The sequence below is a fragment of the Microcebus murinus genome, chromosome 7 (genome assembly GCF_040939455.1).
Source record: "Microcebus murinus isolate Inina chromosome 7, M.murinus_Inina_mat1.0, whole genome shotgun sequence".
Classification (NCBI taxonomy): Eukaryota; Metazoa; Chordata; class Mammalia; order Primates; family Cheirogaleidae; genus Microcebus; species Microcebus murinus.
This window is the reverse complement of record NC_134110.1, coordinates 26,696,263-26,721,803: the sequence shown is the minus strand read 5'-3', so window position 1 is coordinate 26,721,803 and position 25,541 is coordinate 26,696,263. Positions and strand designations below refer to the sequence as shown.

The following is a 25,541-nucleotide window of genomic DNA, read 5'->3' as shown; positions in this document are numbered from 1 at the left end:
GTCCCTTTGGTTGGGCTCCGATGTGGACCAGGTCCCAGGGCTCCAGGCCCGAGAAGGCTGTGTGGGCCAAGTCCTGCCCTGTATTCCCAGCTGCACATCCCCAGCAGGAGCCACAGAGGGGCAGTCCTCAGTTGGGTGCCACCCCCGTCAATGGCTGCTGCAGGTCTGGGTGCAGGGCCGAGCTAGGCCTGGTGGGCTGCAGGGTTGGGGGAGCCCCAAATTCATTTCCAGCCTAAGGATCCTGGACCCTGACTGACGCTGCCTTGTGGGGTGACAGGCAGTGCTCCCCCATTTCCCCGGGACCCCTCGCTGCATCCATGGGTGTTCCAGGGTCACCCTGTAGGCCAGGAGGCCTCTCTGCAGCTCTTTCCCAGCCCAGCCCAAACCAGCAGAGAAATGGCAACATGAACACTCCAAGAAGTTTCAGTGTTTTATTAACAAAATCTTACAAAAAGAGTCCGTCTTCAGGGAAAGATAGCAGGGGTACACACAGCCTGGCTAGACAGTCAAGGTCTGATCTTGGTGGGGGGAGAGTTGGCCACACCCTCTTGAGGTCCCCAGGGTCTCCCCAGGTCCCTAGGGCTTCCCTGCAGCCTATGCCTATGAGTATGGGTTATGGTTTATGTCAAAAATAAAATCTGGAGGGTGGGGGGCTGGCAAGGGCACAGGGTGGAGGATCTGTTGGAGTCGTCTACAGAGTTGCTTCCCCAGACTCTGGAAACCCCAGTGGACAAGGCAGAAAGAGGAACCCCCAAGCAGGGCCTGCTGGGCTGCAGACACAAGTGGCCCGCACCAGGGTGTTGGTGCTGGGGCAGGTGTGGGGGTCCAGCCTGGGCAGAGTACCTGGAATCGCCCAGGAGCAAAAGCTTCTGGGACCTCCTAGGCAGGGCTTAGGCCGTGGGCAAGAGCAGGGGCAGTGGCCCCAGGCTCAAGGCTCTTGGAGAGCTCTGGCAGAGACAATGGCCACGCAGTGGGCAGGGGTTCCCATGCTGGAGGGAGGTATGGCTCAGAGTAGCTGCCCTCCGACTCCTGCTGCAGTGGCTCTTGGGGCGGGCAGCTGGCGGCCAGCAGGGCGGGCATAGCGGCAGGCCCTGGCCCTCGTGCTGGCCTGTCTTCACCACCAGCTCTCGGGGCTGAGCTGGGGATGCTGCCTCGGCCACAGCTGCTTCTTGTCTGCAGCCTCCCTCTCTCAGCTGTCCTGGGACTTCTGTGCAGACAGTTTGCAAGATGAGAGGGCAGTGGCAGTGCCAGACACAGCAGCAAAGACTTTGTGGGAGTCTTGAAACCTGCAAGAGTGAGGAAGAAATGGGACAGTTAGGGACAGTGTGAGGACAGCAGCCAGGGCACCACAGGGAGGGGCTGGGGCTGGACTGACAGGGCTGCTCTCGGCCTGGCCAGAGCATTGGATAGTGGCCTGGGGCTGGGGAGGAGCTCTTCCTCTTCAGGACAGCTGAGGAGTGGATCTGGTGGGAGGGATGGCACTCCATTACCTGTTGTCACTCTCCTGGCTCCGAGGGTGCTGAGGGTGCCGGCTGCTGCCTCAGCCGGATTTGAGGACTCAGCCCCTCTGGGACCCTCTGCCTGCCACGGTGAGTCATCAAGCCAATCTCTGCTCCTTCTCCAGGCTGGCATGAATCACTGGTGCTGGGGCGAGAGAAAGTGCGGGTCCCTGTGAGAGGTGGCTCAGCAAACTCCCCCAGCCCTGCCTCCCACCGCCCCCCTCCTTGACCTCTGTCTCTCTACTCCTCCCCCCTCCACAGCACCATCCCCACCCCTTCCCTGCTAACTTGCTGGGGGTGCCTTTGAGCCTCAGTGGGCCCACCTGGAAAATGGCCTCTGGGCCCTGTGCCCTCCCAGCTCTAAGAGGCCCATGGGTGGGTGGTGCCCTGGGGCAGAGGCTTACCTGAGGGCCAGGAGGCACCAGGACGTCTGGGCTGCTGCTGCTGCTGCTGCTGCTGCTGCTGCTGCTGCTGCTGCTGCTGCATATGCGGCTTTGGCTCTCCAGGGAGGAGGGAGCCAGGCTGCCCGGGGCTAGCCAGCTGCCCTGGCAGGCAGGGAGGGCGCTGGCTGGCTCTGGTGATGCCAGGAGAGGGTGACAGTGCCGGAAACTGAGGTTCCCTGGGCACTGGTTATGCCTTAGCTTCCGCTCTGGGGTGTCCCAGAGCATAGTGCCCAGAGCATAGTGCCCAGAGCATAGTGCCCAGAGCATAGTGCCCACTAGCCACAGCCGTCCAGACACTTGGTTTTCTGAGTGTCCAGAGGGCCCAGGCATTGAAGCAGAATGAGGAAGCTGGGGATGTTCTGTCGTGGTCTGAGTGTGGAGGGTGGGCCAGGACTGAAAAGACAGACGGAGGGGAGGGAGAGGGGCAGAGCCCTGCAGGGGAAAGGGGCTCCTTTGCTGTTTGGGGCACTGCCCGCATCTGGATGGCATGTGTGTGAGAGTCAGAGTCGGGCTGGGAGGCCGAGCAGGGCACCCAGCAGGACAAGAGCTTCCCCTGCAGGAATCAGCCCCAGCTCAAAAGTCCCGGCTGGCAAAGGCCACAGGCTGGTGTGGCGGGCAGGCTGGGGGCTCCGGCCGCCCTCTATTCGGGCTGGGTCCGGTCACTGGCTACAGAATCATTGGTGAGGGCAGGCGTGACAGCCTCAGACTCGTCCTCAGTGGGGACATGAGGGCCAGCCGGCTCGGCCGCCTGCTCCAAGCCACCCTGCACCTCCATGCCCCTCTGAATGAGCTGCTCCAGGGTCTTGGGCAGTGGGTGGCGCAGAAAGCGCTTGAGCTTGGGCTGCAGGGTGCCCACCACATACTGGATGATCTCCTCCTCATCAGCGTCCACGTACAGGGTCTGGTACAGGTCCCGCTTGCGCCACAGGAACTGGTCCAGTGGCTCACCCTGCTTCTGCGGCAGGTCCAGCTCACGCTGGATAGCCTCCCGGGAGAGTGTGCCCTCGCTGTACTGCAGGAACTCCTTCTTGAACTCCACCCAATTCTTCACCGAGCCCTGCTTGAACTCCCACCACTTCTTGGCTGGCCCGTTCATGTGGTTCTGGATCTGTGACAGCCAGTACTCTTCAGAGCCACCTACCTGTCGCAAGTATTCTTCCAGGTGGCTCAGGAACTCTCGAGGGTCCTCGAAGATCTGCGTGTCCACACCAGGGCTCGGCTGCCCATCCTCACCTGGCCCCCACGGTTGGTACTGCTGGGCCTCGGCTGGCTCCTGCCCTGGCAGTTCGCCGGCAGCTGGTGGCGGGGTGATGGCGTAGGGGCTAACGCTGTAGTCATAGCCATCAGCCTCCTGGCAGTAGCTCTCAGGACCCCCCACACCCACGGAGACGGTGTGGCGGGCTGGCTCGCTGCCCACAGGGTACTTGCCGCCCATGGATTCCAGGCGGTCGGCCCAGCGCTCCAGGCGGTAGAACACCTCCCGCCACACGTGCATCTCCCGCTTCACCCAGCGCTCCAGGTTGGCGATGGTCTCCTGGCAGCGGCACAGGCAGGCCTTGATGGACTTCTTCCAGCGCTGCGAGTCGCTGGTGGGCACATAGCCGTCCAGGTTGTTCTCCAGCTTGCCCACCGACCTGTGCAGCCCCTTCAGCTCACGCTCCACTTGCTTGGACACCTCGGTCAGCAGGTGCCGGTGGGTCCTCCGCACATGCTCCAGCATCTCGGCCCGGCACTTACCGATCTGCAGGATCACGTTGGGCTTGGCCACCTGCCCGCCCCGCAGCCCCGGGTAGGCATGGAGCCCGCCGCTTGTCATGTGGTCCAGCTCCATCTGCTGCAGGTGGCAGGGCGCTCCGGACAGGCGGCAAAGTCCTCTTGGGGCAGACGGAGGTTGCTAGCTGCCGGCGGTGCCTGGGTGGCCTGGGTCCGCGTCTGTCCCAGTTGCGTCCGGGATCGGTGCGGAGCTAAGGGCGCGTCAGTCTGTCGCGGCAGGGCCGGCTCCGCTGCTGAGAAGGACTCGGCACCAGAGCTCTGCGCTGAGCCGCAGCCGAGGGCTCTTTATGCAGCCAGCGCGGGCCCGTGGGCGGCCCCCTCGCGGCGCCGCGGCTCCCATTGGCCCAGCGCAGGCACCCGCCAGCGCCCCGCCCGCGCCCCCCGCAGGCCCCGCCTCTCGCGCCCACTCGCGGGCTCCCTCCCTCTGCACACCAGCGGGCGGGGTGACTAATCCCTGCGCTCGCGCCGCCCACCCCAGCACTCATTCAGTCTGCGGGGACAGGAGAGACCGTGCTGCAGACCAGCGAGCACCCCACCCCGTCCCCTGGCCAGCGCTGCACAGCGAGGAGGAAGCCCAGGCAGGTTATCTGCGGCCCTCCCCCAGGGTCTCACTCGCCCTTCTTTCCTAAGGGGGGTGGCGCTGAACACTGCTCTCCTGGGTCCTCACTGCCCCTCCCCCTGCTCCTGCCTCGTCCAGCTTTGCTGGATGGTCGGCAGCACAGAAAAGCCCTGGCTAGGACCCTCCTCCAGACCCCTTGCCCTGGCTGAGGGTTCCAGTGAGTCCACATACACACACACCCAGGGAACCCCAGGTGTGAGTTCCCAGATGTGCCTTTGAGCTCCTGACTACTCTTGAGTCCAGGTCCTGGGCTGGTCCTCCTGCACTTCGTGTGGGGGATGTGCACCCAGGGCCAGGCTCTGCCCTGGTCCCTGGCATTGGTGTGAATGTGTGACACTTGCCCTGTGGCAATGGCTGGGCAGGACTGCCTGGTGCCCAGGTCTTTAGACTTCTCTGTGTCTCCAGGGAGACCTGGCAGCTGCTTCTTGGGGAGTATGGGGCTGGAGGATATGGAGGGGTCACCTGCCCCCCCACCACCATGCCCATGGAAGGACACTGGGCCTGAACCCCCAGGCTATAGCAGGAACCTGTCCAGAAGCTCTAGGACTTCTAAGAAGATGGAGAGAGGAGGGAGGAAGGGAGGGAGGAGGAAAGGAACGGGGAGGAGGGAAGAGGCAGGGAGGAGGGAGCAGGAGGGGGTACGGCAGGCACAGTCAGGAGAGGCAGAGGGAAGCACAGTACCATATAAGGAATGGGGCTCCGGAAGCTGAGCTCCCCTGGAAGGGAGGCCCCTTCAGCCTCTCTGGCAACCTGGTGGGGGAGGGACGCCCTTCCTGGGTTACTCCATTCTGGCTGGCTGGGTGGGGGTCTCAGTCCTCCGATGTTATCTGGGCACAGGTAACACACACCACTGCCCACAGTCAGAGGCACAGGGACACAATGACAGTCAAGACACCTTACCCCCGCTGCCAATCTCCCTCTCCTTCTCTCAGACACATGCGGGCACACACTGCACACTCCCAGTGCACACTCATACCCCTCAACACTCATGCCTCCAACACACTCAGGCCCCCACGCACACACTCATGCCCCCCACGCACACACTCAGGCCCCCACGCACACACTCATGCCCCCCACGCACAGCCCCCTCTGTCTTGTTCAGGCACTCAAGAGCACACAAGCACCCACACTGCCTGGAATCCCGCTCCCTGCCCACCTCTCAGAGCCCCTCCCCCTCTGCTCTCCTGGGGAGCCCCCCCCCCACACCAGAGCCAGTCGGTCCCCTCCTTCCTCCCTCCTGTTCCTAGGAATGTCCTTCTGGCAAAAACTCCCCCAAAATGGCTCTCCTGGCATTTCTAATTAAAGGCAAGTGGGCGGACAGAGGAGGGAGGGCGGAGGGGAGCAGGGAGGGGAAGCCAGGCAGAGAAGCCTCCGCAGGGACCACCCCAGCCTTCCCACTGCGGAATCCCGGCACAGGAGGCTGCTGGGGCTCCTGGTGCTGTGTGCGATGCCCTGTCGGTGAGTGTGGCCCAGCAGCTAGCGCACCTGTCAGGTCACCGTGGGCTGCGCGTGTGTTGGGGCGAGCGTGCCTGTGGCGGCAGAGGTCAGTCTGACGAGCTAGCTGGGCACTGCCCGTGCATGTGTGTCCGTGAGTGTGAGGGCCAGCTCTTCAGTGACCAGGGGCAGCTCTGCCTGTGGTTTACAAGGCCATGTGGCTTCTGAGGGCCCATGACTAGCTGGTGGCACTGCCAGGGCTTGGCTCTCAGGCCTCTGGCCAGCAGTGGCCTCCAGCTTGCCCTACCCCCATCCAAGGCAGCAGCAAACTGAGAGGGCTTCAGGGTGGGGGGCAGAGAAGGAGGTGGGACTGGAAGGGATGCCTGAGCTAAGGTTGGAGATTGTAACCTGAGAGTGACAGCATGAGCTCGCATTGCCACACGGTCTGGAAGGCCAGCGTGTGTGGCCAGCGTGTGTCAGACCCTGTGTGTGGAGTGCCAGGCCTAGAGAGGGCACAGGTTCCCAAGGTGTCCCAGCAAGCAGGACAGGTTTGGGCAGACCAGAGCCAGACCCTTGATGGGGAATCCTGATGCCTCCTCAATACCATGGCCCCCTCACCACCCCCTCTCCTATCACCTGCTAAAGAGCAAGATGTGGCCTGAAAGAACACAGGCCTGCTCTGGACAGCGTGGGGTAGATGCTGGGGGTGGGTCACATGGACCCCTGCCCTCCCTGCCTGGCAGGGTTTGTACAGAGGCTGTGAACACGGCTGGCAGAGCTGACAGGTGACAGGCAGCAGCCACTGCCACCGGGAACACTTAATCGCTGCCCAATTATCGCCCCAGAAGCCCTCACCAAACCCCCGCACTGCAGCCTTGGGCTCCTTCTTCCGCCTCCAGAAAAGAGGCCAGGCTGGCTCCCAGCCGCTGTGGGGGCCTCTTATTACAGGGCCCTCCCTTCCTTCCCTCCTGTTCCAGTCCCCCACTGCCAGTTCCCTGACAAGCCCCAGCCTCACCCAGAGCAGGGAGGCCCAGGGGTGCAGGTTTGGAAGGGGCAGGTGGACAGGGCCCTGGGGGACCCTCTCGAAGAGCCAGCAGGCCTGCCGCTCCTGTGGCCTGAGTGGGGGAGGGTGGCCCCCCAGGCTGAGATCTGGTATTCTCTGGTAAGATACCTATTCCAAAGAAGGTCTCTCTCCCAAATGCATCCTTTGCCCCACTTTCCGGCTCCAGCCTTGGGCCTCTCTGACCCCCCTGCTCAGCCTGGGGATGGTGAGCTCCCCCCCCCCCCAGCCATTTTTAAGACTCTTCTGCAACAGCGTCCTTTCCACACAGGGTCACACCTGCCTCCGGGGATCCCTCAGTGCTGGCCCCCAAGCTCCTGCAGCCTGGGCCCCACAGGTGTGTGGGGTCCCACTCAGCAAGGGGGGGGCCCATGCCCTGAGCCTCGTGCCCTGCTCCTCAGAGGACAGGTGCCCCAAGCCCCTCCCTGGTCCTCTTCCAGGGACATGCCCACCTATCCCTGCTGGCTCAGAGTGTAGGGAGTCGGCCCCCAGCAGGCCCATGGGCCCAAGACACCTCCCGGCTGCCTCACGCCAGTCCTGTGCTGTGAGGCTGCTGCCCCTGCCCTGCTGGTCTCCCAGGAAGGGGGTGGGGGACTCAGCAGTACTGAGTGTGCACCCAGCGGGGCAGAGCTCCCGCCCACACTCCACACTCGCCCATGCACACACACCCGCCAGCACACGCATGTGCCCGCCCACTCTGATCATTGCCATGCACTCCAGGACCCCTGTTGCCATCCTTTGTCCGGGACTGCATGGCTGCCCTTGCCAGGTGAGGAGCTGGCAGCAGGGAAGGGCTATGGGGGCCCCACCATTGGTGACAAACCCTTCTTGTCCCTGCTGCCTGCCCAGCCCAGGTGGTCCAGACGTCCATTCCTACAGTGACCATGCCCCAGTCCTGCTGCCCTGAAGGTGTCCGTCACATGGCCTCAGCCCATTGCCACCCACTGCCCATGGGGCCAAGAGACAGACCAGGCTGCCAGTGTGGGCAGGCTCCTTGACCAGATCTGGGGGACAGCTTCGTGCCATCCCCTCAAGCCAAGTGTCCTTGGCTGCCCAGCCTGGGGTCCTCATGCTATAGGACCTGCTGACCTCTGACCTTGGCCTGCAACCTGCTCTCAGCCCCCTCGCCCTGCTGCTGGGCTCTCAGGCTGGGCTCCGACCCTTGCATTCTCTCTTCCTATGGCCCCTTTGTCCTCAGCACAGAGCAGGGCTTCCCAAGCTGCCCAGTCTGGGTGAGCCCCCCACCCTGCTCTGTCTGGGGCAGGCACCCAGTCTGTGAGCTCACTGGCCCAGAATGCATTGGGCAGGCGTTCAAGGATTCAGGGAAAGGGTGAAGGAGTTGAGCTGCCACCCACTCTTTGCTGTCAGGAGACGTGTGGCAGTTGTTCACTGGAGCCTCAACCTTCCATCTGTAAAATGGGTGACAGTGCAAGGGCCTGGGTGTCCAGTGAGGCTGAGGTGCCCACCTGGTCTGGCCCCAAAAGTCTCCCAAATCATTCAGCTGAGAGCCCCTCCTCAGTGTCACCTCTGGGACATGAGAGGAAGGAGGTGCCCCCTTGGCTCCCCAAGAGAGGGGCTCCAGCGGCTACCCTGTTCTGTCTATTCTCTGCCTCCAAGGCCAAGTGAGCACAGGTCCCAGGGGTGGGTCCTGCTGTGGCTGCATAGGCCCTGGTGAGGCGTGGGGCAGCTGGCAGGGGTGGATCTGGGCTCAGGCAGCTCGCAGGACACCTGGAAACTCCGCTGCCCCTGTCTGCCATCCCTGCTGGGGGGGCCCCTGCAGTGGGGATGGAGGACAGGTGAGGCAGACCAGAGCTGGGGCTGAGGGCCCCAGACCCCTCCCGAGAGCAGGGAGTTGCTCCGCAGGAGGCGCTGGGTCTGGCAAAAGACCATAGGCGGAAAGGGGACTGAGCCTGGAAATCCTGCAGGGAGGAGAGGCTGTGGGCCCTGACTGCTCACAGAGGCACCCCTGCCCCGCTTCCCACAGAGGTCCTTAGAGATGGGGGACTTGCCCCTGGCCACTGAGTGGGCAAGCGACAGAGGCAGGGTCCCTGTCTGTCAAGCTCCCTGCCCGATTTCCTGGCAGCAACGCTGCAGCACCAGACAGCCTCTGAGCAAGGGGGCCGGAGTGGAATAGGGCAGAGGTCTCCGGGGGCCCTGTCAGTGCTGGGCGCTTCTCCCAAGGTGACTCCGACTCCGACTCCGAGGGCCAGGAGAGCCCCAGAGGCATGAGGTGCTCCGACAGTAGTGCAGGGGACTGAAGCCAGACAGAGTGGCTGGGTGGTGGGAGGGGGCTCCGAGTACCCCTCCCTGCTAGCCTCCCAGCCCCCTGGAGCTGCCGGAACATTTTCTTTCTGGGCCCCTCCCTCCCTCCCTCCTTCCTTCCTTCCTCTTCTCCCGTTTGGCAGGCTATGTGCTGCTGTGTCCCTGTCCCTGGAACAGGCAGCCTGTTCCGGGCCCCCACACATCAGACCCTCCTCCCTGCTTCCTCCTCCCCCCTCCTTCCTGCCTCGCGCCTCAGCGCCTCCCAGTCCAGCCTCCAAGGAAAGTTTTGTGTTTTTCTGATCCTGGCACAGCTGGGCTGCCCCCACAGGCGTCCTTTCTGGGGCCGGGAGGCTTGTCAGAGCCCAGACCTCCACTGACCACCGGCAGGCAAGGGCCTTGGGGTGGTGTGAGCCCAGCCCATCCTCAAGGGACAGTCATTCCTTACCCACCCCCTACCCCACCATTATATGGAAGGAGAGATCCAGGCCCAGAGAGGCCCAGGGACTTGCCTGCCCAGGCAAGGCCAGAGGCAGGGCAGGAAGGGTGTAGGGGTCATGTCCTGTGTGACCATGGGCAAGGCCCCTCAACCCCCACCCTAGCCTCAGTTTCCTCACCTGTGATGTGCACACACTGTCTCTGCCCTGCTCAGCCCACAGGGTCAGTCAACAAACAGTCAACAAACAGTTCCTGAGCCAGACTTGGCAGGCACTGTACCAGGTGAATGCATGTTCCTGGAAGGGGTGGGGTGCAGGGAGATATAGGACACCCCATAAGGTATGGGGCATCTCCATGACCCACCATGCAGGCCTGGAGGATGCTGGGCTGTGTGTGGTGCCTGGCTGGCAGCACAGGGCCACCATCCTGGGCCACCTGTCAGCACCAGCAGGTGTTTCTTTCCTGGGACTCTTGATTGGGGCATCAGGCTGGTCCCCCTGGGACTGGTAGTACCCCAGCAGGAACAAGGGAGGAGGAGCCATCTGGTCATTCCATGTGTGAGTCTTGGGCACACACACCAGGAAACACGTGTGATGGTGGAAATAGTGAACAGGCTGGAGGCCAGGGGGCCCTTCATGAGTGCCCCTTGCCTGGGAATCCCCTCAGCCCAGTGGTGCCTCCAGCCTGGTCTGAGCACTAGACAGAGACCAGGTGCCTCTCATCCCGCATCCCCGTGGTGCTGTGTGACCTCACACAAGCCACTCCACCCCTCCAGCCCTGCATCCTTGGCACAAAGCAGGCAGACTTGACTAAATCTGGTGTCAGCTTGGGTGGCATGGTGGAGGGTGATGAGGAGCTAATTGGCCTTGTGACCACAAGGTTCCCTCCACCTGGAATACCCTGTCCACTCTACCACCTGCCACACCCCGTGTTCAATCCATGATGCTAACTTAGTGCTAAAACCTAAGCATAAAGCCTCAACTTTGCTTTGTGTTGTCTTAATCCGATCCCAGAGTCACCACCTCCAGGAAGGCTTCCTGGCCTCCCAGTGCCTTTTTGGTTGAGTCTTCTGTGTGCCTTGTCCTCCTCTGTGCGTGCCCCTAAGCACAAATGATGTCTTTCTTCCTGTGTGTCTGTGCGGGTTGGTGACTGTGTGTGAGAATGTATATGTGCGTGTGAGTGTGTGGGAGCAGGGGCAGGGGTGCCTTTCTGACCGGATCCGGCCAAGGCTTTCTCTTGCACACTGCTGGTACCTGCCTTGGGCATGCTCTGGGCACATGGCATCTCCCGGTCAGAGATGCTCCACCCCCAGGTGTGCTGGGGACCACAGCAGACAGGTGTGGAGAGATGTCCTTGTAAAGAAGGTGGTAGGGGAGGTGGGTGTGGAGTGGGTGGCCCTCTCTCTTCTGTCCTTCAGGGCAGAGCCTAGATGACGGGGGAAATGAGAAAGGAACACGTCTGCAGCACCCTTGGCTCAGCCAGGATGAGAAGGGCTGTTTACAAGGTCGGGCTGGTGCAGGAGTCCCTGTCTTTGGTGGCCTGTGCTGAGCACTGAGCGGGAAGCCCGGCATAGTTGTGTGGGGCGGGGGACAGGGTGGGAGGAGCATGAGGACTCACCAGGAGCCACTGGAGTCTGGCCTGGGGGTGGAGCCTGGCAGCCATGACCTCTCAGCCCCTCTGGGTCCCCAGCCAGACCGTGTGCTATCCCACTGCCTCTCTAGACGCCCACTGGCCCCGATCGTGCTTCAGGAGCCCTGAGGGTGGCCACCCCTCTGCGAGGATGGAGGTTTGCTGCCAGCTGGCTGGCCAGACGCCCCCAGAGCTGGAGGCTGAGGACACCCGTGCCAGGGGTGGGGGTGGCATCCAGGACGGCCTGCCACCCCCGCCCTGGCGGCTGCGCTTTCCTGCTGTTCTCCGCACTTCCATTTAAATCTCTCCCGTGCCACAGGCTGCCAGCATTGCAGCTCACTTCCGGCACCATACAAGGAGTGAGACTGAGAATAGCTGGGCTGTGACGCGGCAGGAGCTTCCCCACGCAGGCAGGCTCTGCGCCACCCCACCCGCTTGCCCGCCCGCTGAGGGACTGCCCTGAAAGGACCCCTGCCCAGCCCCAGCCCTGCCAGAAATGGATGGCCGAGCCTAAGCTCAGAGGCCAGGGATGCCAGCCCTGTGCTCCCTGGACCATGGTGTCCCTGCCTGTTCCTATGGCGCTGGGCCCCGGGAGGGTTGCTGTACATGGCAGGCCTGCCAGCAGGGAAGAACAACTGGGGACTTTCCTCTCCCATGAGGGGTCCCAGCCCTGCCCAGTGGCCCCTCAGTCTCCGCAAACCCCCAGGGACTCTTCTTCCCCTGAGGGAGCTGGGCTCTGTGCTGGGTTGACAAAATGTGGACAGTTGTCATTACTGAGCACCTGCTGTTGCCAGGGGGTGGTGCAGCTTCTCATCACCACCTTGACTGCCCCCCGCTGGGCTCTGCCCCATCCCATGAGGGAGGGGGCGGGGAGGAAGCTTAGGGAGCATGACAGCAGGGTGGGGGAAGGCTCCCTGGAGGAAGGGCCTGCAGGAGCCTGGCCCCCTGGGGGCAGCCAGGAAACCACAGAGCTAGACCTCCCTGTCCATTCTCCTGCCATCTGTCCCAGCCACCTTTGTCTGGCTGGCTCCTCCCTCCTCTGCCTCTGCCTGGGCGCTGGGCCCTTCTCAGCTGCCACAACCACCTCCCCCCACTTGCTCACTCCCACAGGCAACCTGGGCTGCCAACTCAGGCCAAGGGCCCTCCCAGCGTGAGGGAGTCGCCAGGCCCAGTGGAGCCAGGGGGGGGTTGTTGGGGAAGGTTGAGGGCTGGTCCCACCTGCCCAGCCACCTGGGCTTCTTCCCCCGCCCCTGGGCAGGGACTGGTAGGGCCTCCTCCTCTTCCTCCCTCCCTCCCAGCCAGCTGAGGGGTCAGGAGTGGTGGGACCACAGCCAGGGAGGGTGCTCTGGGGTGCACGCCCTCCACAGCCCATCTGTGGGGGCTGTGCTTCCCAATTTTCATAGATTCTTCTAAAAATGCCTTCATTCCTTCCCTGGTCCAAGCAGGTCTGGGGATCAGGGTCCCAGATAGAGGGCAGTGCCTCAGAGGATGGGACCCTCTGGAGAAAAGAGCCAGGGTGTTGACCCAGCTGGGTGTGGCACAGAATGGGGCAGAGGCTGTCGGGTCCCAGCTGGCAAGCGGCACCCGGCCCTGCACCCAGCCCCAGCCCCTGCCTGCCCCATGTGCAGGTGTCTGCAGATGCCCTTGCTAGGAAGGGCTCTGGGACCCCTGGCAGCCTTCAGGTTCCCGCTCAGATGGACCACTCGCTCGGAGGAGTCCTCCCTGCCCTCTGCTCCCTCCTGGGCTGACCCCAGACGCACCTCAGGGCCCGGGCGCCACCTGCTGGCTGCGTCACTGCCTCACTCCATCTCTGGCCATCTTGCCTGTCCCCCTCTTTTCCTGGGTCTCTATGTTTCTGTCTCTCTGTCTCCTTCTCTCTGTCTCTCTCTGTTTCCCTATCTCTCCCTATCTCCCTTTGTCTCTCTATCTCTGTCTCTCTCTCTACGTCTCTGTCTCTATCTCTCTGTCTCTGCTTCTTTGTCTCTCTGTCTCTATCTCTCTGTCTCTCTCCATCCCTATCTCTCCTTGTCTCTCCTTGTCTCCCTCTGTCTCTCTCTATCTCTCTGTCTCTCCCTGTCTCCCTCCGTCTCTGTTTCTCTCCACTGTGCTCCACATTCCTGTGTCTCCAGCCTGGATGTGCACCCACCCCACACACACGCCCCGAGCGCCAGCAGCCTGCCCAGCACGCACTCTTTTCCCTGCCAGCAGCTCCTGGGCTAGAGCCACAGCTTCCTCCTCCCTCCCCCACCTGGGGGTGCTCTGCCCTCCCAGGCTCCCAGGCCGCCCCCTGGGGTTTGGCCCCCTGAAGTGTGGGGTGCTCATTGCAAGGTCTGGACCAAGCACTGCATTTTTCTAAATAAAAATAAAATTACATCGGAAGAGCCCATAGGTCCTCTGTGTCTCCACCGGAGCGACAACGCTGAGCCCAAGGGAGGGAGGAGAAGGGGTCCAGGAGCCACCCCAGGCCTGCAGGCCCAGGCACTGCCTGTCCCAGGAGACCAGCGAGAGATGCCTGACATCCACTGCTCTCTCAGGGTAGCTCAGGCTCTCATCTGCCAGTTGCCATAAACATTGTCACAACCATTCCCCCAACCCCATGCTGCAGTTATCACCTGCATCCATTGCAACCACTGCCTCTACCACATGGCCACGATGTCTGCCACCACCACCATCACCACCACCACCAACACTACTGCTGCCATCACCACCTTAGTCTCGTGGCCACACTGCACCACAGCCACCTCCCATCACTGCCACCACCTTCATTATCAGCATGGTCACCCTCATGCAGGTTGCCTTCTGGCTGGCATTGTCCTTTGCTGATGAAGGGTAAGGGCTCTGAGGGAGGTAGGACTGGCTCAAACTCCAGTCATGGTCATTACTGGTTGTGTGACCTTGGGAAGTTTTAAAATTCCCTTTCCTACTGGGTGAAGAGGAGAGGAGGTCCCAGTCCACGCTGCTGTTTGCTGTGACAGGACAATTTGAAAGTGCCACACTGGCTGCTTGCCTCACCCTCCCCCCCCCAGGCCGTGAGCCAGGCTGTCATCCATGCCCCCACCTCCTCCAGCCACAGTGGTCCCCTAGGAGGGTGTGAATGTTGAGACGATGGCTCAGCAGACCCAGCCATCAGAATGATGCCCTGTCGCCATGTCTCTGCAAGATCAGAAAAGGCCACAGCTGGTGAGTGGCTCTGAGCCCAGGCTGGGCATGGAGGATGTCATAGTTTCCAAGCACGCCCTTGCCTGAGCTTCTAGCCCCCATTTCTGCACACAAGCTGGGAAGACATTTCCAAAGAAGAAAGTCTCTTGTGAGTACCAGAGCTGAGGGGGTCTGATGGATCTGGAAGCATTTGCTGAAATACTCATTTAGTGTTCTGACCTCTGGCTGTCAGTCCTCTCCATGGGAAGTAGCTGTACCTGCCACTGCTGCTGTGATCACAGCCACGACAGCATCGCCCGCCCAGAGGAGGGCTGAGGGTTAAGTTGGGCAGTGCCTGGCACATAAAGGGCTCGCCCAGTGTTAACTCGCGTGGCTGTTATTACAGGGATTATCATGGGATGTGGGTTTGCACTGGCCCTGGGCTGGGTGCCCTGTTGAGAAAACTCCACAGCCCTCAAGCCTCCCCCAGCCCGAGGCTGGCACATGGTACGGGCCTGCTGGCAGGAGGGTGTGGGGGCAACGAGGGGCACTACCAGGGGACTGTGCACCACACCCCTTCCTGAGCCCTTCTGCCCACCAAAGGCTGGCTCCAGGTGTGTTTATGCAGGACATCCTCAGACTGCAGGAAGTGGTCCCCACCCTGTCCCACCCCCAGATCTGAGCTCCGCCAAACACTACCCTGCCATGAGGTATTGCCCATCCAGCTGGGAGCACCTTGCAGGCAGAGACTATGCCCTGCCCATGCCTGAGTGACCAGTGCCTGGCCCAGCTCCCATGAGGGAGACGCCTGGTGACCATGGTGGGTAACTGCTATGGCCTCCTCCAGAGGCAGGTGTGGGTGTCACACCCCTCTGCTCCCACCCAGGACTGTCACAGCAGCTGCCCTTCCAAGGCTATGCTGCTGAGCCCAGATCACAGCAGAAGGGCCCAGAACCACCTGGCCTGAACCTGAGACTCAGTCCTGGCTGGACCTGACTTCCAGGATGTCGAGAGACCCGTGATGCCAGAAGCAGCGGACGGGCGGTGGCAGCACAGACTCAGAGAGCCAAGCTTGTCAAGCCTCCAAGGACAATGCTTTTCTGTCCTTCTTGTTTCTAATTAAGAAGAATTAGTCAGCATAGTGACACATTTATGGAGAGTGCCAAATGACATTACCACAGTGCGTTATTAATAAATGGGAGGGGGCAGATGCCCGTGCTGCTGGGGACGGGCGTGGAATCTCCTTCTTAGAGAATAACGGCTTGGAAGCCCAAGCCACTTCCTAAATTAACTCCTTACTCATTAGATTTTCTCCCGGCTCCCTCTCCCTCTATCCTCACCCACCCTCCTTTTTCCATCTTTGGTCCAGACAAAAAAAGGGACAGCATGGTGAGGCAGTGCTGCGTAGGACTGACCTGCCCTGCCCATCATGGAGAGACTACTAAGGTGAGACAGGGAGGGCCCCAGAGGGTACAGGGCAGAAATGGGCCCAAGACCAGGAGTGTGACTCCCCAGCCAGGGGAGGGGCCTGCCACACAAGATGGGCTCACCCCACGTCCCAGGGTCAGGGAGGTCCCAGACAGGGACACAGATTTGGGCCTAACCTGATCCCTTCCCCTCTCCAGCCTCAGTTTTCTTCAACAGACAATCGGAGCATTAAGCCATGGAGTCTTTATTACTTCCCCATCACCTGCCCAGAGCAACATCTGAGGACAAGTGGGACATCCAGAAGGGGGCTGATGCCTCCACTTGACCCCAGCTCTGGAGAGATCGCAGCAGCACATTCTCTCCCGCAAGCACTTCCTGGAGACCAAAGAGACAGGAAAACCGCAGCAGTAGAGGGTCACACTGGCCCCGCTGGCCCCACAGTCTTAGTCTCTCCCTCCGGGTGGACAGGGAGGTGCCCTAGGGCCATACCACAGCCTCCATGGAGGACAGCCTTTAAGAACCTGAAAGTAATTTTCCCTCCCAGCCCACCGCTGGGGCAACGGCTTGGAGGAGGCAGGCCCTAAATCTGTGGACAGTCAGTTAAACCAGTTTTGGGATGAGTTCTCAGTCCAATCAGGGCCTCAGAGCATGACAGTCACCGTCACCTGTGACCCTCACATGTCCAACACCCTCATCACCTCCACCAAAACTAAATGCCACCATCACCAATTCCAATGCTGACACAAACACCCTCATCATCACCTCAGCCCCGTCTCCTTTGATATCACCATGATGATTATTATTGTCATCACCTCACCATCATCATCACCCTCACCCTCACCCTCACCAGCAACATCACCCTCACCATCACCATCACCATCAACATCAACATCACCATCACCATCAACATCACCATCATCATCAACATCACAATCACCATCAACATCACAATCACCATCAACATCACCATCACCATTACCATCAACATCACCATCATCATCAACATCACAATCACCATCAACATCACCATCACCATCACCATCAACATCACCATCAACATCACCATCATCATCAACATCACAATCACCATCAACATCACCATCACCATCAACATCACCATCACCATCATCATTGACAGTGATATCATTATCAATTATCACTAATAGTGATATCATCACCATCATCACCACCATCATCCTCATCACCTTCAACAACAGTCATGATTATCACCATTATCATCACCATAATCATCCCCATTACCGTCATTACAGTATCGCCATCACCATCATCACTACTGTTAGCACCGCCTCCACATTGTCATGACATCATGATTATCACCATCATAACTCTAACGGTCACCTTTCCCATCATGTCCATTAATCTTATCCTGGTTGCCATCACTTATATCCTCATTATCACCACCAACATCATTATCATCACAACTACTACCCTCAACACTTTCCTCACCCGTACTCTCCATATCTACCCCCCACCCCATCACAGCCATGTTATCATCTGTGTAACTATTAACACCATGATCAGTAAACCCATTCTCCCATCCATCCATCCATCCTACCTACCCCTAACCTTCCACTCTTCCATCTAGCAATCCATCCCCCACCTAGCCTCTGCCCTACCCACCAATCCACCTTTTGGGGCACAAGGATAGATAAAACTAAACTTCAGTCCTTGCAGAATCTATCATATGAAGAACTTTGGGGCACAGCCCTTCAGGGCCCCTAAAAGTGTGCACCAGGGACTCTGGGGCCCAGAAGGAGTGACCACTGGTGACAGAGCCCAAGCAGCTACTGAGGAGGGTAGATGTTGAGGTGCTTGGGCAGTGGGAAGCTGTGTGAGCTGGAGACTATCTCATGGAGCCTTCCCCCTCTGTCCAAGCAAGGGTCAGGAGTCCCAGCCAGAGAGACCCCAGAAGGAATACAGCCCTGGGATCAGAGATGGGATGACTTTGGAGGCCTGAGACCCCAGGGAATAGCAGCATCTCTGCCCTACCCTCTGTTAGAGGGTCAGGTTCATGCTGCACTCCTAGTTTGTCTGTCCAGGGACTCTCACATTGATTTATCCTTTCTTTATTCAACAATTCTTTATTGGTGGTGTGCTTTGTTGGCAGCAGTGTTGGGAAAGTCCGGAGATGACTCATCACATCTCTGCCATTAAGGAGTTCCTGGTTCATTCATAGGTGGCTCTCACCAAGATCATAAGGGCTGACAGCTGCAGAGGTCTAGGGATGGCTAGCCTTGGGAAGGGGCAAACACCCTGAGAACTGGGAGCCAGGGAAGTGTGCTGAGGGGAGGGAGAGACAGAGATAGTGGTAGGGAGGGAGGAAGGGAAGGAGGGACAGAGTGAGAGAACAGATAGGAAGCCTCAGTGCTTTTTATGATCCAGTCCCCAAAATCACATAGTGCTGCCATATTCTGTTCATTACAAGACCAGCTCACACTCAACAAGAGGGGAATTAGGGTTGTCTTCACACATAGGGACTTCCTGAGAATCTGTAGACATCTTAAGATGACCACAAACAGCATCCACTGACAGTGCCCCCACGACTTTCCCCCTGGATGAGCCCAGCCTCCAGACTCAACTCCTCGCCTGCCATTCTTGACAGGGAGAGGGAACAGGAGGAAACAGGTCTGCAGAGCTAGGGCACTGGCCTGGGTGCTGTGCCCAGGCCCAGCCATTGGTAACAGCAGTAGTGGCGATGGCTAGGTCAAGGTGGCAGGTGAGGAGGATTGGAGGCTGGTCCCCTTTGCAAAGCACAGCCCCCCCCCCAGCCCCTGGACAAAGTCCAAAGAACCAAACAAAATGTCCAGGCCAGGTCGGGGAAGGAAGTACCTAGGGGTGGTGGCCAGCATCTCTGCCCACAGGTGAGGAGTGCCTCCTCTTTCCTTCCTTCTCCCTCAGTTTCTCCATGCTGATGTCCCTCTCTGAACCTCAGTGTTCTGAGAGGCCTCCTGCCTGGGGCAGAGCCTGGAGGGCAGAGGAGGTGGTCAGAGGAGCAGGGACTTGTTCCTGGGAGGCAGAGGCTGGGCCCACGGCTGCCTCTGTGTGACATGGAGTAGCCACATCGCTCCCTGAGCTCCTGCTTCCTCCTCTGCTCCTGCCTGGAAGGGGAACATCTGAGGTCCCAGAATAGATATGAGAGGACAAGGACTGGGACAGGGTAGGGTGAGGCAAGGATGGACCCACCACTTCCTACGTGCTGGTTCCAGCAGGTTCCATGTGCCCCACCCCACCAGCATGTGATCTGGGCTCTCTCCCAGCTGGGACATGCTGGGCTGGCTGGTGTTGGCACCCTTCCCACCAATCTAGGGCAGCAGAGTACCCAGGGTCAGGGGGAGGCCCTGTGAGCTTCCAGAGAAGAGGTCACAGAGAAGAGTGCCCTGAGTCTGAGGTCACAGGGCACCCTGAGACACAGCCACCAGAACAGCACCCGGGGAGGGAGGACTGGGCTCTGCCCCCTTGTGCACTCGCAGGCCACATACTCACACCAGCTCCAGAGCTGGCTCAAGCGCAGCCCTCAGACTTGCAAGTCGTCCAGCCCCTCCCTGCCTGGCAGGGCCATCTGGAGGCTCCAAACCAGCTCAGGTGGGGCCTCTGCTTCAGCACCTCGGACAGTGCAGACGCCCCGGCTGCGTGGGCAGGTGGAGGCACTGGCGGCCAAGCCAGGAGGAGCTGGAGCTGTCAGGGCGCAGGCGGCCACCCTGCTGTTGGGCAAGGAGCAGGCGGTAGGGGTCCACATTGCTGATCATTGCTGGGCAGTCTGAGCTCCGAAGCTTTCTCCTCTAGAGCTGCGAATGTGAATGTAGGGTAGCACAGAGCGGAGAGGAGGACTCATCACCTCCCTTGGGGTCAGGACCTGGAGGACCCAGGATCAACTCTACCCCTTGCTCACTCAGAGTCCTCATCTGGAAGATGGGGAGGACCATGCCTCCCCTCAGCTTGTTGGTGGTACCATGGGGGTGGTAAGGTCAGGGTGCAGGCCACCTCTCTGCCAGCCTGCCCACCTTCAACCCTGTCAGGTCTACCCGGTAAAGCCCAGAGTCCATTTTCTCCAAATGTGATGAGGCCCCACCCTCCTGTATGGCCAGTGGGCCAGTGGCCACTGTCTGGAAGCCAGAGCTCACAGAACAGTAGCCATGCCAGATAAGGGAGAGGGTGCACCCCCTCCGTCACCATGACCCCGCCTGAGGACCACCTCCAGCACCATGGCCCCGCCCCATGACCATTCCCCCCCTCTACTCCAGGCCTGTGGCCCCGCCTCCTCAGCACCTTGGCCCTGCCCCCTCTGGTACCATGGCCCTATTCTGTCAGATCTCTTCCATCCCTTCCTCCCCCAACTCCAATGTCCCCTCTTCTCTGCATGCTTCAGCCCCTGGGCTCAACCAATGCTGTCTACAGGGTCCCTGGAGGGGGTGCTGTGGCTCAGTGACCACAGGGACAGGCAGGAGCTCCTTGCCCCTGGAGGCCACCTTCAGCTGAGCTCTCTGGGATCACCCTAACCAAGTCCCTCCCAAAACCCTGCCAGTCCCTCTCTGCCATGCAAGGGCAGCCTCCCGACCCCTGCAGTAAAAAGGCCAGAGATTCCAGTTGGTGCCTAGGAGAGGTCAAAGCCCAGGACCCAGTGTCTCTGAACGTGGGGCCTGGAGTGGAGGGGTCTTGGCTCTGGCACCCAGAGGCCCTCCCCACCCCAGGGGAAGGTAGCAGCGCTGGGTGCTCTCCCAGGGGCCACCTGGACAGACCGCAGCTATGACACACCCTCCCCCAACTCTGCATGAGTCAGCCCCCGAGTCGCCTACCCACCCGTGGGACTGCTGACTGTCACCCAGGAGGCCTGGAGCTTGCTCGGTGTGGAATTGTGGTGGGGGCGAAAGGAGGGGCGTGTGGCTAGGGACAGTACTGAGTCACATGTGGGGGAGGAGGCAGGAGGACAGCTCTTGGCTTCTCTGGATTGAGAGCAAAATACATACATGGGGGCTCCTGGCTTGCTGGTCTCATCCTCTGTATGATCCACAAAGGACAGGAGCCAGGGCTGTGTGTGACCAGGGTTAGGGCTTGGCCTGTGACCAGGATCAGGCTCAACATGTTACCCAGCTCGGGTCTCACTGTGTGACTGGGGCCAGGGCTGGGTCTGTTCCTCCTGCCCTCGCTGTCAGAGAGAAGTGTCATTAGGCACCACTCTAGACCTTGGGCCTCTCTTGGCCCATACCTGTCCACACACCACACTTGCTGCAGGACCTCAGGGGTGTGCCTTTCCTGAGTCCTTGCCTGTGGCCATGGCCTCTGGTTATTCCGCCCAACACTTGTGAAGCACATGCCCGCCCTGTGCTGGGCACACAGGTCACCTAGATGAATTAACTTGTCCAAAGCCCAAGAATCAATGAGACCCTCCTATAGATACTGTGGGGTCAGGGCTTAGGTGCTGAGGTCTCCCTGGGGCAGGCGGCTGGAGAGAGGTAAGAAGATTGGTGGGTGGAGTGTTCTGGGCAATGTCAGGGACCTGAGGGGACCGTGGGAGGGACAGCACAGGGCAGAGGGATGTGAGGAGAGTGGGAGTTGTTTGAGCTGTCCCTGGGAGTGAGGACAGAGAAAGAAGCATGGGGAGACAGTGTCCACAAGGCCCCTGGAGCCTGCTGGGGGGCCTGTCTTGCACCCTCCTTTCCCCTTGTGCCCTGGGCACCTGCCCACCCAGCCCCTGTCCTGCAGTGCAGCCTCTGGCACCTGCCCTTCCCGGCACATCCTGGGCTCCCCGAAGAACCCCCCTCCCCCAAGAGCTGGATCAGGCCCTGCAGCCCCACAGCTCCCTCAGCCCTGCCATCCCCTTGCTGTGGGGGCCAGCTCCTCCCCAGCACTCCCCCGACCTCCCACCTGCCTGGGGGGCCTTGCATTGTGGCTTTCTTCATACCCATCTTCCTCTCTGTCTTGGCGATGGGTCCCACCTTCCCGCAGGGCCACCACGGCCAACCTTCCGGAGGCCTTCTTGCGCCCTCTGGCCCTGATCCTGCCACCATCCCGCATGCTGTGCAGAGTGGGTGGCCCTTCACTTCAGGGACACAGTCCTCCCCAGGCATAGCCCCACCCCCACCTGGGCTGGTCGGAGGAGCCTGCTTCCTGAGAGGGTCTGGATGCCTGCACCCCCTGAGGAGGCCAGCAGAGGGTGCTATGTGGCCCCAGCAAGAGAACAAAGCCAGTCCCTGGTCTGTCCCTTTAGTGTACACGCCCAGCAGCACACGCCCCATCTCCCGCTGGGAGACTGTCCATGGAGGGGGTATGACCAGGTGGTGACAGCCTGGCTGGCAGTCTGGCCTCTGCCTGTGGGGGCAGACAGTGAAACCCAGACCCCAGGAGCCACCGTGGCCTCCCCGCCTGCTAGGCACCCCCCACAGCCCACTGACTGCCCAGGGCTGGCCCACCGCAAGAAGAGGACACCCAGCCCAGTCCCTGCCCTGCCCTGCGCAGTCTGGGCCACGGCTCCCCCAGGGTGGGGCCCAGGCAGGGGTCCTGGATCCCTGACTCTGCCGCTGACACAGGGGCTCAGGGAGGGAGGAAACGAATGAGTGAGGATGCCTCGGACCCTGGAGCCTGATTCCTGGCAGCCCTCTGCACCCCAGGGCAATGATGACTGATGGGCTTTGCACCTGCTGCTGCTGTGGCCGCCCTGAGCTGGCTCGTTCTCTGGGCATGGGGTCTCCATCCTGCTCCTTGGTGGGGCAGAGCCAGGCCAGGCTGGAGACACTCCTGAGGGTTCCAGAATTGGAGACCTGTGGCCAGAGCCTGGGCTCCTACCCATCACAGCCACCGTGTGCTCCTGGTAGCATGGAATGTCCCTGAGTACCAGCCAGAGTCAAGGGCCTGGGCACGGGCTGCTGTGGGAACACTCTACAAGTCCACCTGCTGGACTTTCCTTCTCCACCTCTGCTATGATCTGAACGTGTCCCCTCCAAAATTTAGGTGTTGCCACTGACAGTATGCAGAGGTGGGGCCTTTCTGAGGTGATGAGGCTGTGAAGGTCCCCTGCTGTGAATGGAATTAAGGCCCTAATTAGGGGGCTTCTAGCACCCTGCATTTGCCCCCCTCCTTCTGCCTCTGCAACATGAGGGCGCAGCACGAGGGCTCTCACCGGACCAGATGCCGGGCCTTGATCTTGGACTTCCAGCCTCCAGAAGTGTGAACAGTACATTTCTGCCTTTTATAGATCTCCCAGTCTCAGGTGTTCTGTATAGTGGTACACACAGACTGAGACCATCGCCCAGTGCACTGGGACCTCACAGGCGTGGTGGAGCGGGAGGTGGCGGACAGGGCTCTGCTCCACGCTCTGGAGGGCGCGGGAACGGCCAGTCTGAAGGTTCCACACAGGACTCTGCTCCGCCATCTCAGGCAGGGGAGTCTGATTGTGACCCCATCTAAGGACCCAGACCCAGAGTCCTCAGGGTCAGTACTGTGTGACCGTGGGCAAGGCCCTGCCCTGCTCTGTTCCTGTGGGTGAGGGTGATGTGGGGGAGCCACTGAAAGGGAGGGGGGAGCCACTGAAAAGGAGGCGGCTGCCACCAGTGCTGCAGAGAGCCAGCTGGGAGGACAGACGGTGGCAGGAGGCCAGGAGTGCCCAGAGCAGAGCCTCAAACCCATCTCATCACCCTCCCCCTCTGGTTTCCAGGCTCCCTGTGTCAGGGCCTGTGCGGCAGCCCCAGCACCCCCTCCCCAGATCACCTGCTGCCCAGGGCCTTGGCTGAGCACAAAACTCCCCATCTCCCTGGCTCAGAGAGGCTCTGGCTTCTCCCCTCCCTCCCTCGGCCTCTCTACTGTCTCCCCTCTTTCTTTCCTTCTTTCTCTCTCCCCTCTCCCCTCCCTCCCTCCCTCCTTCCACCCCTTCTCCCTCCCCTCCCTCACCCACAGCTCTGCAGGTGCTGGCAGGCAGGCAGGCGTGTCAGCAGTGATGCAGGCACCACACTTACCACGTCAGAGGCTGACTCACCTCCCAGGTATCGGAAAGAGCCTTTGTGTCTGGAGCAGAGTGCGTCAGCGGCACCAGCTCGCCAGCTCCCCAGCTCAGAGCCTGACTGCCTGGCTACAGTAGGAGGATGCCCCTGGCCAGGTGGCTCCCCCTGCCCCCAGCCTGCAGTGGGGGTCGCCGCCCAGGAGAATGGCAGGAGACAGTGAGGAATCCAGGGCCTTCCCCACAGGAAACTGAGTCCCCACAGGACAGACTGGGTGGGGCCCCCAGCCCCTGGATTTTATCTACTCTCCCCTTCCTGCTCCTGCCGCAGGCTCCCCTGGGGCATTTTAGAGCAGACCCTCACCTCACAGCACCTTCCTGTACATACTTCTTTTCTGTATCTCCCGGAAGTACAGCTTGGGGAAAGCTAAGCACCATCCCTGCCCCAGTAGAATTGGCACGAGAGCCCTGCCAGCACCCTCGGCCTTTGTTCCCGTGTTGCATTGGCTTGATTCCTGTTGGTTCTCACTGCCCTGGCCTGCAGGCTCCTGGTGTTGTCCCCCAGTGACCGTTGCTGGGCCCTTCTGGAGCTGCACCAGGAAGCGGCCATCACCAGCAGGTCCCTGTCAGTGGCCAGGGTGGAGACAGCCAAGGCCCCCATTGTGGTGGGTGTCCAGTGAAGCCTCTGAGGAGGAGCCCTCTTGAATGAGCCCAAAGGGTGACAGGACACAAGGGGCACAAGAAGAACTTCCTAGGCCATTGCCCCTCCCAGCCCCCCATCCATCACCCATGCCCCTGCTGTGCCCATGTGGAGTGACTGTCCCTCCTTGTGTAGGCTGATGGCCCCCAGTGCTGCACACGTGCTGGTCCCCATGGCTGCTGCGATGCCCTGAGATTTTTTGCCTACATTCCCCATTGTCCCTCTCACACCATGAGCCCCTCAGGGTCCCCACTGCCCAGGCCAGAGCCCAGCATACATTAGATGCTCAACAGAGGTTTGAAGATGAGGATGGAAGTGGCAGGAACAGCACAGATGAGAGGCCCAAGGCTCCAGCAGGGGGGAAGCCTGGCTCTGCACTCAGCAGATGGGGGCCCAGAGAACCCAGCCAGAGGGCAGGAGGGCCCAGGGAGGAGCCCCTGCAGCCCCAGCCACAGGCTGGTAGAGCCTGTGTTACTGTATCCCCACATGTGGTGACTGGGATAGCCGGGTAACAGGGGCCTCCTGCCCAGGTGGCACCTCTGCACCATAATTAAGATGGAAATCCCAGGACACTGTCCATTGAGGATAGAATGCGGGCCTCAGGCAGCTTGGGCCAGGCAGGGCTGCCCCCCTCAGCCCCCACACCCACCGAACACCCCAAAACAGGCTGCATTCTCTCTGCCCAGTGGACCCGAGGCTGGGCCATGGATGGATGGATTTATTTCTCACCTGGGCCTGGGGGCCAAGGACACCTGATTGAGGGAGTGGAGCTGAGTGAGGCCCAGGGAGCCTGCATAGACTCCCTCGGACTCCCAAAGCCACAGCAGGTCACAGCAACACCAGGAGAAAAAGCCAACTCTGGAGACTTCCAGGTAGGTAAAGTGCTCTAGGGGAAGGATGGTGGCAGTGGCCATGACCCCGTGTGGCTGTGTGGCTGAGGCCCTGGGCAGTCTCACTACCCCCAGGTCCACTGCCTTCTCTCCATCTCGAGACTCTCTGGGGCACAGGCTTTTGGTGGCCTGGCGTCTTTTGAGGGGCAGCGGGTGGACTGCGGGTGTGCACTAGGAGGCCAAGGGGCTACCCACCTCCCCAGTGGGTGCCTGTGAGTTGACACGGGGGACAGGCACCATCTGAGGGCTCAGTGAGATGGGGTTCAGAGCCGACACCGCCTGT

At 60.7% G+C, this 25,541-nt stretch overlaps 1 protein-coding gene across 1 annotated transcript; it reads right to left on the bottom strand.

Annotated features, from left to right (window-relative positions):
• Positions 1 to 420: 420 nt before the first annotated feature.
• On the bottom strand, positions 421 to 3,969 carry ARC (activity regulated cytoskeleton associated protein). The gene is made up of 3 exons (XM_012782628.3): positions 1,904 to 3,969; positions 1,491 to 1,644; positions 421 to 1,286 (listed from the first exon to the last, which is right to left on the bottom strand). Exon 1 carries the CDS (start codon positions 3,771 to 3,773, stop codon positions 2,583 to 2,585), a length of 1,191 nt encoding a protein of 396 aa, XP_012638082.1. The 5' UTR covers positions 3,774 to 3,969; the 3' UTR covers positions 421 to 1,286; positions 1,491 to 1,644; positions 1,904 to 2,582.
• Between the last annotated feature and the right edge of the window lie 21,572 nt (positions 3,970 to 25,541).

Bases quoted from the DNA above. Each gene is read 5' to 3' on its own strand.
- ARC (XM_012782628.3), bottom strand. From the start codon at position 3,773: ATGGAGCTGGACCACATGACAAGCGGCGGGCTCCATGCCTACCCGGGG.